At 42.3% G+C, this 13,985-nt stretch overlaps 1 protein-coding gene across 1 annotated transcript in view; it reads right to left on the bottom strand.

Annotated features, from left to right (window-relative positions):
* Eif2ak3 (eukaryotic translation initiation factor 2 alpha kinase 3) overlaps nucleotides 1–13,985 on the bottom strand; it is a 64,854-nt gene that overhangs the window by 37,898 nt on the left and 12,971 nt on the right. Inside the window, exon 2 of the mRNA XM_040737825.1 lies at nucleotides 13,422–13,551. Within this exon, the coding sequence (XP_040593759.1) occupies nucleotides 13,422–13,551 (130 nt within the window). The remainder of the gene's footprint in view (nucleotides 1–13,421; nucleotides 13,552–13,985) is intronic.

Raw genomic sequence — 13,985 nt, 5'->3', positions numbered from 1 at the left:
TTCTTTTATCCCATTTCCGGGATTGTGTACTTCCTAATGGGCGCTGTTTCCTAGTACGGAAGGACTCTGAACTACATAGGCTAAGTTTACCCAATCAGTTTCATTAAGAAAAGTCTTATTATAACCCAGTCACATTATTTCATTTGCATATTATCAGTGGTCACTCCTGAGTTCCAACTGCAAAGTTCACTATAATTACAATAATGTTATAATAGCAACAGAGATCACGTGTCCGTCCATACCTAAGGTATTGACCATCTGGACCTTCACACACAAAGCTTGGTGACTCCTGTGTTATGTCATATTATAAGGTGCATAGTATTTGCCTGCTCCACTTTTAGTAATGTTGCTACCAAACAGTCAGTCCAATTTCCCCACTTAAAATGTCTCATCAATTTTTCATTGTAGTATTAGTTGATGAACCTATTATTCATCTAAACATAATAAAATATTGATTTCTAATTATTTCCCTTATTCTGTACTTATTTGCTAAGTTTTCTTTTTCTAGAAAGAATTTCCACTTATCCTGCTTTGGAAGTCAGATGTCTATACACAGCTGTTTTGTCAGTAAGTGACTGAGACATTAAAACTATCACCAAATCCCCAAAGTTGTATCCAGCAGTGACTAAACACAGTGTGACTAAAAGTTGAAAATGGCTCGTGTAGTTGACTTAGTGATGCCGGTCTGCTCTGTAACCCAACAGGAAATACCCTGACCAGGATAGTTACGGATGCAGGCATGCGAAAGAATGAAGAAGGAAAAGGTGAAGAGATTGTGGGACAAGGATGAAACTATCACATGTTGTTCAACAAACAGGAACCAAGAGAACAATGAAAACAGCTGGAAAAGACCATTGCCCTGGAGCACCTCCCAAGGGGAACACAGCCCTGTCCACCTCCATCACAACAGGGGCATCTACAGCACACTACAGTAACAACAAAGGTGCAAAGAGCCGAGAGTGAGGACTCATTAATACTAGGGAGGGGCAAAGTAGGTGGACAGTATTCATCAAAAACACTAAGCTGGACACTGCTTACCCAGACAGAACAGCTGCTTTCCTAGACAGCACTTGCTTCATCTGAAGCCAAGACGCATGACAGACCGCTCTGCACCTCAGCCAGCGCCATTCCTTAGGATTCTCACACCACTGCACACTTGCTGGGAGACCTCAGATAAAAACTGACACCCATGTTTTATACTTACACTGACTTATTTCAGTTGATTTTCATAATTACCCCACAACTATTTGTTTATTTATCTAAAAATCAATGTTTAGTGGGCGGGGCATACACGCCACCATGAATGAGGTCATAAGACAACCTCAAGTAACCAGTTCTCTTCTTCCACCATGTGGGTTCCAGGAGTCAAGCTCAGGGCTTGGTGGCAGGTCTCTACCAGCTGAGCCATCCTGCCAGCCCTTCCACAACTGAGTGACCGCCACACCCCACCACAGCGATGGCTTGGGTTTGCCTGTGTTATGTTTGGTTCCTGTGGCTATCTCCACTGGGGCCATCTGATACATGTTGTTAAATGCTCACAACATGCAGAATGGCACAAGGCTGATGGATTATCAACCTAGATGAAATATATGAGGAATTATAATTATTAGTAGAGAAAGCACAAATATATTCATAACCAGTGGGGTATCTTTAACAACAACAACAACAACAACAAAAAAGCTACAAGAGTTTGGAAAGGGAGAAAAGAATGAGCAAGAAGACTGAAGTACTTATTTATTTAGAGACTTTTTTTGCTATGTAGCCCTGGCTTGCCTTGAACTCATAGCAGTCCTCCTTCCTGAGTGCCAGCCCCGACCCCCATGCTGGGATTACAGGTATGACGCCTGGCTGAGACTGTGTCTGCAATTGTATGGAATATTGCAAAGAAAAAAGAAACCTCAGGAAGCCCCTGGGTTTCGCTGGCTCCACTAACAGAGACAAAGCTCTAAACTTTCTTGAGTTACAGATGGTTTTGATGGGTTTAGGAATCAAACCTAGGTCCTCTGGGAGAGCAGCCTGCTGAGTCATCTCTCCAGAACCCAGAAGTTATATTTTAAAAAATATTTTAATCCTATAAAGATGATGTGCTATACATAGGACATAAAACGGTAACTTTTTAAAATTTTGAGACAGGGTCTCATGTAGTCCAGGCTGGCCTTGAACCTTCTATGTGGTCAAAGATGATACTGAACTTTGATTCTCCTGCCTCCATATTTAGACCACTGGGATCACAAGCCTGTGCCATCACACCTGTTACTTAACCAAAATGAACTATTGACTATACAACCAGATGAACAACTGACCGCACTACTTTATTATTTATGACTTAATAAAAAGAAGCCCTAAGCCAGAGGTGGTGGTGTACGACTTTAATCCCAGTACTTGGAAGGCAGAGGCAGGTGGATCTCTGTGATGAGGCTAGCCTGGTCTATACAAAGTGAGTTCCAGGACAAGCAGAGCTACACAGAGAAATCCTATCTCAGAAAAACAAAAACAAACAGATAAATTAAAAAATTAAAAATAAGCCCTAAGATTATTGTACTAAGAAATACTGTCTTAATTTCCCCTTAAATGCCAAAATTGCTACTATGGGGAAATAAAAATATGATTGCTAAGGAATCCCTGGGGATTGTGACTCAAAGATGAGGGAGGGGCTTCACGGCTGACAAGAGCTGATGTTCCAGCAGGAGGGGTTATGAGAACTTCTGGGACACATCCAGTTACTAGGACACACCCACAGTTAAGTGCTCAAAAGAAAACGTAGAGAAGGAGCCCAGCGGATGGCTCCGTAGGGAAAATAACTGCCCCGCAAGCCTGACGTCCAGAGTTCAAGTCTGGAACCCATATAAAAGTGAAAGGAGAGAACTGACTCCACCTCCACACCAATGCTGTGGCACGTGTGCCCTCAGCCCATACACACACACATGCACACAGTACCCATAAAAAAATAAAAGCTAAAATGTAGACAATAAAACACTTCGGAAATGATCTGGTGTTTATTATCTTCAAAATTGTGAATTAATCTCGAGAACAAACCTATAAACTGCCACAAGGAAAATGACTGCAGTATTTGTTTAAGCAGAGCTGTCTCATTCTTGATGAAAGAACAGCAGTTCTAATAACCATCTCTGTCTTCCCTCTGACACTTACAAAATAGGAAAACAATGCACAGGAAGAGTCCATTTCCTAAACAATAGCTGTGGGGTAATCTCAATTTCTCATTTGCCAGCATGTGTGCTAGAATAAATTAGTTCACAGAATTGCTCTCAGCTACACCAAGGGCTTAAAAAAAACTGAATCACAACGGTTTCATTTCTATAATTAAAAGCAATTAAGCATTTAGATATAGGCTCGCTGCATAATTGACAGTTACTCTTCAAAACAGAATTCATAGCTGATGACTTGGCTGATTCAAAAAGCACCTTTCAATGTTCAAATGAAGAGAAATGAGGGCCAGGCACACTGGTGCATGCTTGTAACCCCCGCATTTGTGGGACTGAGAAAGGAGAGAGAAGAGGTCAACAAGAGCAGCCAGTGTTCTTAACTGTTGAGCTCGCTCTAGCCCTAAGGTAGGCAACCTCTCAGAGACTGCAAAGGACTCGGCAGTAGAGCTCTTGCCTAGAGTTCACAAGGCTTGTCTGAGTTCCTTTCGCATTGCTGTGATGAATCACCATCATCAAGAGCAACTTGGAGAAGTTTATTTCATCTTACAACTCTCAGCTCATACTCCATCACTGACGGACCATGGAGGCAGGCCTGAAGCAGAGGAGACGAAGAATGCTGTTTACTGGCTGTTCACCCAGCTTTCTTATATACCCAGGGCCACTTGCATAGAGGTGTACCAGCCACAATGGGTGAGATCAATTGCTGATGAAGGAAATGCCTATAGGGCATTCTCACAATTGTGGTTCCCACTTCTCAGATACATCTAGAAAGTTAGCTAGCACAAGGCCCAAGTTCAGTCCCCAGCATTACTCAGAAGAGAGAGAGAGAGAGAGAGAGAGAGAGAGAGAGAGAGAGAGAGAGAGAGAGAGAGAGAGAGAGAGAGAGAGAGAGAGAAGCTTGTCTTGTTTTTTTGAGGGAAAATGGGTGGGGGTTAAGACAGTGTCTCACTATGCAGTCCAGGTTGACCTTGAACCAAATCCTGAGATTACAGACATACCCCACCCATGCCTAGCTGAGTTCTAATAAAATAATACTCAGTTTCTGTGAATGAGCTATTTGTGAACAGATCATAATTAGTAACTATGAAAGGTGAGCTATTTATGTGGTGTGTACACACACTTGACAACCATGTAGCCTATGCTGGCTTCAAATCCATAATCGTCCTGCCTCAGCTTCTTCAGTGCTGGGATTATCAAGTGCTTGCATTAGAGGTGTGTGGCACCATGCTCAGCTCTAGGTATATCTTTTCAAAGGTGTCCCACCAAACCAGTGTGGTGGTGCCTGCCTGTAATCCTAGTACTGTGATGACAGAGGCAGGAAGCCCCTGTGCCAGTAAGAGTGGAGGCAAGCTAATGAAACACCCTCTCTTCCCCAAGAGCACCAAGTCACTGCTGTCTGCGTATGCCGTCTGTTTATGCACCTATTTGAAACAGAAAGGCTCGTCTCCTGGGGAAAACCATACCTAAGATAAAATAAAACTCTGAATTCTAAGTATAGACTAACAATAGAGTTCTTTGTTCTTTTTAGGAGGGAAAGGGAGCACAGTCCAAAAACAGAAAACAATATGTCTAAAGTCTAAGTAATAAAAAGATACAAGTAGCTATCTAAGTTCACACATATATACACTTGGAGATGTTCTTCATAAAGGCATCCTAAATAAAAGTAAGGGTTGCCTGTGTATTAATAAAAGTGTCCCAAGACACAGAAATAAGAGCACAAAAACATTTAGTCTATTGAAATTTATTTATTTGGTTGGTTGATTGAGACAGGGTCTTCACTTTGTAGCCTTAGCTGGCCTGGAACTCACTATGTAGACCAGGTTGCCTTTGAACTCACAGATTTCTTACTTGCTTCTGTTTCCTGAATGCTGTGATTGAAGACAAGTGAGTGCCTCCACGCCCGGCCCTCAACTGAGATTTTGTTCTTTACTTACATTCATTTAATATGTCTGTGTGAACATACACATGTCATGGCATGAGGGTGGTGGAGGTCAGAGGACAACTTGAGTTCTCTCTTCATCATATGGGTTTGGACCAAACACAGGTCCTCAGGCTTAGCAGCAAGCTGCTTGACAGTCACCACTAAGCCACGTTGGCAGTTGTAGCCTACTCACATTTAAGTGTGGCCCAAAGGTGTCCAGAGACCTCAAAACAAACAAAAACCCACTACAGAACAAATGGTATTTATGAAATTTTAAGCCAAATCTCCATACTTTTCCAAAACTGAACCTGTATTTAAATTACCAGAGGAAAAGCAAAAGATTTCACATCAGGAGGTCGTTGTGAGAATTTAAAACACAAGTCTTAGTTACTGGCTGCCCCCCCAAAATAGTGGGTTCATTACCTAGTGAACACAATCTGTTAAAGCTCACAGACCAAATCCAGGTTCCCTAGTCATCCTAAAACACACTTGGAGGCACAGTTGTAGGTTGGTTTCGTATCAACATTCTTTTGAGGAAGTTTTGTAGGTGCCTTGTAAACAGGAAGGAGTGGCAAATGAGATGTGTGTCCCGAGACACCTCAACCTTCCTGCCACATGCAATTCTAAATATAATACAAGATATTTGTTCCTAATGGAGCTATCACTCTCCATTATACATCAGGAATTTCACTGACATAGTCAAAACACAAATAAAGCAACACACTACAAAATAAAACACACGAAACAATAAAATAATACACTAGTTTGTAGACCCCTTTGGAACAGAGAGTTCATGACATCAGAACATGCTAGGACACAATGAAATCTGAACCTAGTGTGATGATGTGTAATGAATTTTCACTTTTAACGAAAAAAATAGTGTGTATGCATATGGGTTATGTGCATGTATGCATTTGGGGTGTTTGGGGGGGTATACACCTGTGTGCATGTGTAAGTGGAGGCCAGGTCAACCTTGAGTATCTTTTTCAATCACTGTGTACCTCCTGTTTGAGACAATTCCGCTGACCAGAAAGTCTTAGGACCCTCCAGTCTTCACTTCCCCTGCACTGGGATTATAAGACTTTATCATTATACCCAGCTATCACCTGGGTGCTGGGAGATCCCAACTCATGTCCTCATAATCTTGCAGCAAGCACTTTACCTTGTCAGTTTATACAAGCTTCTTTTTTTGGTCTTTGTTTACTTTTGAGATAAGGTTTCATGTAATCCACGTTGGCCTTGAAGTCACTACATATCCAAGAATGACCTTGAATTCTTTTATCTCACTATCCCTCGAGTCTTTGCCCCAAGTACTGTGCTTAAGACATGTACCATCTGCCTAGCTTCGTGTGTGTCCTTTGAGACAGGTTCTCACTGTATGACCCAGGCTGGTCTAGAAATCATTATTCCCGTCTCAGCCTTTGGAATTCAGAGATTGCAGGTGTGCAGAACCATGTCTGGCCATTTACAGCAAACTGACTAGGCTTCCATGACTAGTACCGAAAGTCCCATATTCTTGTCCCACTCCCACAACACCACAAAGTCTAAAGAAGCTTCGATTTCTAGTCCATGTACATGTGACCCACAATCAATTCTTCAATCAGCAAGAGCTTAAATGACCTGTCTATCCAGTACTTTACCCTTCATCTTAGTAAACTAATAGGATCTTTAATGCTGCTGCAGAGAGCAACTCAGGTCCTGACAGCTAAACCTGCTGCAGGTTTGAAAGCTACATATGAAAGTTGAGAGAAGCCAAGTGTCCAGCACAGGAAGACCCATGTGGAGTCACACATCTATTTATTGTCACTGGGGGGACACCTGCTGTATGTCCATGCCAATTCTTCCTGCCCACTGCAACTAGCCCTCCTCTTATATGATGGCTACCCACTAATCACTGTATTTACAGTCGGAAATAATAGCCACTAGGATGACTAGGGTCTTCATAAAACACTGCTCCAGAAGTTCTTGGAAGGTGCTACTTGCAGTTCAAGGCATTTTTATAGTAGTATTTTGCCTGTTTTTCGTTTGTTTGTTTGTTGTTTTTTGGGTTTTTTTGAGACAGAGACTTACTATACGTGTAGCCTTAGCTGGCCTGTAACTCACTATGTAGATCAGGCTGACCTTAAACTCAAAGAGATCCAACTGCCTCTGCCTCCTCAGTACTAGGATTAAAGGTGCATGCTACCACATCCAACCCTTGTCCAACTTCTGAACATAATTTCTAGACATTGATTTGTATGAGTAACAGATGAATCCAACTCATAGTGCATTCCTGTCTCTGGAAAAATATGTTTATAATCTCAAATGTCCTTAGTATATTTCTGTCACCAATTAAGTCAGCAACCCTTAAAAGCATGGTCTGTGAATTTCTTGCAGAAGGTCATTTAGTTTTCAAAATTGGATTTGACTGGTCCTGTTAATGTTGCTACATGTTCTGAGTGTGTAAGAACAGCACATGCTGACACTCCTAGTGCCTAACAGACCCTGTGTTCCTCACTGCTGCACATTCTGAGCAACAGAAATTTTTTTTTCTGGATTTTTCAGGCAGAGTATACCTATACAGCCCTGACTGGCCTCAAGATTATGCTAGCCTTGAACCTGTAGTGATCCTCCTGCCTCTGCCTCTTGAATTAGGGGATTACAGGAGGGTGACACAATGTCCAGCTTAAGAACATTCTTGAGCCGGGCGTTGGTGACGCACGCCTTTAATCCCAGCACTCGGGAGGCAGAGGCAGGTGGATCTCTGTGAGTTCGAGGCCAGCCTGGTCTACAGAGCAAGTTCCAGGACAGCCTCCAAAGCCACAGAGAAACCCTGTCTCGAAAAACAAAACAAAACAAAACAAAAAGAACATTCTTGGCAGAGGCAGGTGAATCTCTGTGAGTTCCAGGCCAGCCTGGTGTACACAGTAACATCAAACGAACAGAAGACTGTTCTTGATGGGCCTGGGGATAAAGCCCAGTGGCAGAGCACACACCTAGCATGTCCAAGAACTCACATTTAATCCTTAGCACTAAAACGATAGTAGGGCTCTGGTGAATACCTGTAAGCCCAACCCTCATGAGGACTGTGATTTCTAGGAGAGCCTGGGCTCTCCAAGACTCTGCTGAAAGAAGGCAGGGGGGCAAGGGAGAGCAGGAAGGAAAGAGAATGGGGAGGAGCATATGATGTAGAGACACACAGAGACAGACAGAGACACACACAGAGAGAGAAATAAAAAATATCTAAAGCAACGAACATGACAAATTTTATGAAATCTTGACCCTCAGGACTATCTTTTTCCTGTTCTTATGACTAGCTAGAAGTGTGTTAAGCACTTGCCACATGTTAAGTATGTCTGAAGCAAGTCTAGGGAGCAGCACTTGTGTGTACTGAATTATCTGCTCTGTTTTAATGGCTTCATTTTGTTCAACACCAACTGAAACCAACAGTAGCAATTAGACTTGGTATATTCCAGACATTTCCTCAAAAAGAACAAAGTAGACTTTTCACTTCAATAAGAACTGACAGTATTTGTGATAAAATTTGAGTTTTCAAGTGAAAATTAGAGAACTAGGTAGGCTGTTTACAAGAGTCAACATGCAGTTTCTAGTACTTAGAAGGATGCTTAAGGGCTGGGTGGGTAGCACAGTGGAAGGCTAGCTTATTGTACAGGAAACCCTAAATTCTTAACACCAAAACCCAATCCAAACCAACCAACAGCTTCTGATTAAATTAATGATGGTAGTGACAAATTGAATTTTTCCAATATACTATATATTAATAACTCAGATCTATATTTCCTAGAAAAGTCAGAAAACCAAGTTGTTATAGTAAAAGGCAAGACAGCTAGTGGATGTTAATGCAACAGAGTATAGAATGTTCATTGCTGGAGCTGGCAAGATGGCTCAGTCATTAAGAAAGAGCACTTGCTATTTTTACAGAGGACTGGGGTTCAGATCCCAGCATCCACACTGGATAGCTCACAACCACTCTAGTTCCAAGGAATCCAACACTCTCTTCTACTCTCTGTGGGTACTGCACAAACGGGGAACACAAGCAAGCACACACATAAATACATAAATAAAAATAAGGGCAGAGTGGTACATGCCTTTAATTCTAGCACTTGAGAGGCAAAGGCAGGCAGAGCTCTGTGAGTTTGAGGCCAGCTGGTCTACAAAGCAAGTTCCAGGCCAGCCAGGGCCACATGGTGAGACCCTGACACAAAGAAAACAAAATAAAAACACAACAATAAATAAAAATGTTTGAAAGATGTTAATTTCTTTAGTTGCAGGCCCTTCCAGAAAGTTACACTTAATTGGGGGCAATGTCAAAACAAAGCAAAAGGCCACTAAAATATCCCTCCCTTTCCCAATTACTATAGGGTTGAATTTTCTTCATATAACGGAACCAAAAATGCAATATAATTTTTGTTTGTTCATTTTGTTTCTCTGAAACTGGTCTCATATATTTCAGGCTGGCCTTGAAATCACAATGTAGCCAAGGCTGGCCTCTATCTCCCCATGCTGGGACTACAGTCGCTAGCTACCATGCCTGTCAACAATGCAATATATTTAACAAAGAAGCAAATATAAAAATATAGTTGTCTGCTACTAAGCTGGAAATTAAAGAGATTTGCAATTATGTAAAAAGATTCTCTTGTATCTTGATAACATGTCATGCTATCATGGACTAGGTTTATTATTAATTGGAAATTCTCTTTCTTTCTCCTTCTCGCTATCTTCTTCTTCTTAAATGTTATTCTTTAAAAGAGTTGCCATGGTCATGGTTTCTCTTCATAGCAGTAGAACACTGACTAAGACATATGGATGGATATACATATCCTTGGAGCTCAGGGAGTGAAGACACTTGTCTACAAGCTTGCCACCCTGAGTTTGGTGCCTGCCACCCATATGGTCGAAGGAGAGAACCAAGTCATGAAAGTTGTCCCCTGACCTCCACACTTGCACTGTGCTATGTATATGCTTCACAAAGGCATAATAAAGAAATGTAATAAAGGATTTCAAAAATAAACATGGAAGCCGGGCATTGGTGGTGCACGCCTTTAATCCCAGCACTCGGGAGGCAGAGGCAGGTGGATCTCTGTGAGTTCGAGACTAGCCTGGTCTACAAGAGCTAGTTCCAGGACAGCCTCCAAAGCCATAGAGAAACCCTGCCTCGAAAAACCAAAATAAATATGGAAGGAACATTAGACCAAAGAGTTTGAGACTTGCCATATTTTATGAACAGCTTGTCTATAAAGGAAGTACACATACAACCGTGGAAAAGGTTCCATAGTGGATACACACAGTACAGTCAGGCAAGTTTTTAATCACACAGTAGGACTGCACTTCAAGAAAATCATAGCTCTGAGCTTTGTTTTTCAATGTTTTATGAAATGGGATGGATGTAGTAACATCAGGATGGTTACTGTAAGGAACATCGAGTATGTATTATGATATTGAAAATTGTTGTAGTTTAGTGGTGGTGAGGGCGAATCACATTGTACAAGGAACCCTCACATTGGAGGTTTATTGGGGAAAAAGGGAGAGCGGTTGGAAGCATGAAACACAAAAGCCTGTCTGCCTCTTCAAAGGAGCAGAAGGGGGAATGGGTAAAGGGGGCTTAGCGCATGTGCACAGAGACTATGCAGCAATGTAGCACATGCACACAGACTACACAGTGATGTAGCAGCCATAGGACCCTGAGCTGGCCAGGTATCTGTCTGAATGCTGACAATGCATGCACACAGGGGATGCTCTTAGTGGCTACAGCTGAGGACCCTGTGGGCAGGCTAGCATTGGTGCTTGAAATGCTAGCAAGCCCATGTGCATAGGGAGTGGTTGTGGTTGGTGATATATTCTGCTAGGTCCCCAAGGGCAGGCCAGCATAATTCTTGAATTAAATGCTAACAAAAATAGTATCTTAGCCGGGCGTTGGTGGCGCATGCCTTTAATCCCAGCACTCGGGAGGCAGAGGCAGGTGGATCTCTGTGAGTTCGAGGCCAGGCTGGACCGATAGCCTCTAAAACAATACAGAGAAACCCTGTCTCGTAAAAACCAAAAAAAGAAAAAAAAAGAAAAAAAAGTATCATTAACATATCTGTATATCAAGCCATCATGTTGTCAAAAATGATCAATGCTTTTAGATTTCTTTTTCTTATAAAGTAGAAAACTAAAAACTAAATAATGTGTAGAGATCTCAGGACTTTAAGAAAAATTTTTGGAGGGCTGGAAAGATGGCTCAACAATTAAGAGAACTTCCTGATCCTGCAGAGGACCCAAGTTCAGATCCCAGCACCCATATAGAGTGGCTCACAACACCCTCTTCTGGCCTCTGGCCTCTGGCCTCACTCACTCACACACACACACACACACACACACACACACACACACACACAAATTAAAAATGAATTATATTTATTAATTGATTTATTTGTGTGTGTGCAGGGCACAGTCATAGGGGCATGTGGAGGTCAGAGGACAACGTTTGGGAGTCCATTTTTCTCTTCCATCTTGTGGGCCCAGGGTTCGAACTCAGGGTGTCAGAGTTGGAAGATTAGCAGCTTTAACCACTGAGCCCTCTCACTGGGCCATGGGGTTTTTTCTTGCATGAAAAATACCTATTGAGCTTTCTTTTTGTGTCTTTGTGTGTGGTAGGGTGGATGGACAGGGCCTTAGACAGCCCAGGCAAACCTTAAACTTGTTATGTAGCTGATGGTGACCCCAACTCTTGCTCACAGCTGTTAGGACTTTTGTTAGCATAGCTGTTTGCATTCTACTTGGCCATGCCATGGAGCTCACATTTTTGTGTGTGGATTTTCAGTTTGCAAACATACACATGCTCTGAATCACTACAACACACTAAAATTGTTTCAGATATAAGTGGTTTATAATCTCATTTGCTTGTTTAGAAACAAGGAAAATTCCAGAAGAGTACAAATAAACACCTTTATCATCTGGATACCATTCTTAAAATTTGACTTGAGTTTAAAGACAATCAGCTTGCTATTAGTATCAGTAATTCTTAGCAACAGAAGTTCACGAATCTCAAAACATACTGTATGACAGCATACTGTATGACAAAAACAAAAGCATAATAAACGCTGCTCACTCAAAGTCTAGCCAGGCTTAGCACACAGGAAATGTGGAGATTCTGCAGGACTGTTGCCTAAGTCCCCGCCTCAGTGCAGCAGAAATGATCCAGGCTGGGTTTACCGGAAGATATGCGGAATGTGGTTACAGAAAGGAGGTTGGTAGCAGTGTTCCCATCACAAAGCTCACCAGCCCTCGTGTCAGCTTTTGTCTCCTCCCAACTTGACACCAGCTAGGAAGCTTTTCAAAGGAAAGACTCTCTGGGGGATGTGCACAGTTACCAATGACTAGATGTGGGAAGGGACTGAGGGCATTCAACAGGCAACTGACTGCATGCCAGCTGCCATGGCTCTAAAGACGGACTTACTTAACATGGCTTAGACAACAGAGTAAAGCTTGGATGGAGACAAGCCAGAGTCAAGATCAAACACTGGAAAGCAAGCTTCTCTTCTCTAACCCTCCCCATGGCACCACCCCGAAATGGGCAGTTCCTCGCTGATGGGGAACTAACCTGCTAAGGGGGTACAGCCAGAGCAGTTCTAGAAGCACAGTCTGAATCTGTTTGGTGCTCTCTAAATTCCAGAGCTCAGAACTAGGGAGTACAAATTTTCTGCAGTTAATAAAACTAGATGGAGTAGTACATTTAGGGCTGGTGAAATGGCTAAGTGGGTAAAAATGACTGGAGTTCAATCCCTGGAACCCACACCAGGAGGAGAGAACTGACTACACAAAGTTGACCTACAACCTTCACATGTACGATTTGGCATGTGTGTGCCTGTGCGCCTGGGTTCTCTCTTTCCCTCTACTTCCTCCACTCGAATAATAATAATAATGATAATAATATATATAATTTTATATATATATTTTTTTTAAGTGACCTGGTTTGGACCACATAAAAAATAATTAGGATGTATAACACTTAAGAAAAAATGGAGAAAGCAACAAAACATAGGGCTCTGCAGCATGGATTTCTAACTAGAAAATCTTAATTATTGTTCCTCCTTGTGGACCTTATAATACAAAAAGATGGTCACATGATCAACCAGGTAATATGCTATATGGACTTAGTAGACACAGTTCCTTGGTTACTGATGATTAACACATTTAATGCCTGCAGCAATCCTAAGAAGTGGGTGCTATCATCCACCCCAGTTTACAGAAAGGTGAAGTGACTGCTTGGTGTTTCCAACCCAGGCAAAGGCTCCGGACTCTAGGTTCACAAGAAGGCACACCAGTGATTCTCACCACAACTTGGGTTTTCTTACCTCTGGCTTGCTGAGGCTAGATGAAACCAAGGAACCAGATCCCACGTCCAAATCCCACTGCTTTTTACCATGGTTCTCAGCATCCAGTGCAGCGATTCTTCCATCTAAAGTGCTGATAATCACTAAGGATCTGTAAATGAAAAATAAGTAGAACACAATTTGGAAAGCAATCTAAGACAATGTGCACTTATCCTATCACTTGAAAGAAAACTAATCCCATCAGAAAGAAAAGAGGGGAGACCGCTGCCCCTCCACCTTTAAGGTCTTGCCACCTATCTGTCTCTAGAGCAAGTCAACTAACTTCACTATGCCCTGTTCAAGTCTGATGAAGAGCCCTCAATTCCTAGGTCTCTCTTTCCTCCCACATCCTCATCACAATGAAGATCTCAACATCCCTGGCTGTGTCCTCTCCTATTCTCTTTTTCCCACCTCCTGAGATCCATTGCTTTGCAATACATTCCTCCCCAAATTTTCTTGTATATATACGTGTGTATGTGTGTGTGTGCATGTGTGGGGTCAGAGCCCCAGGGGTCTTCCTGTCTCTGCATCCCCAGGGCTGGGATT

Source organism: Mesocricetus auratus, unplaced genomic scaffold (assembly GCF_017639785.1).
Source record: "Mesocricetus auratus isolate SY011 unplaced genomic scaffold, BCM_Maur_2.0 Super-Scaffold_100676, whole genome shotgun sequence".
NCBI lineage: Eukaryota > Metazoa > Chordata > Mammalia > Rodentia > Cricetidae > Mesocricetus > Mesocricetus auratus.
Note: the sequence above shows the minus strand (reverse complement) of the source record. Positions and strands in the feature narration are given on the sequence as shown.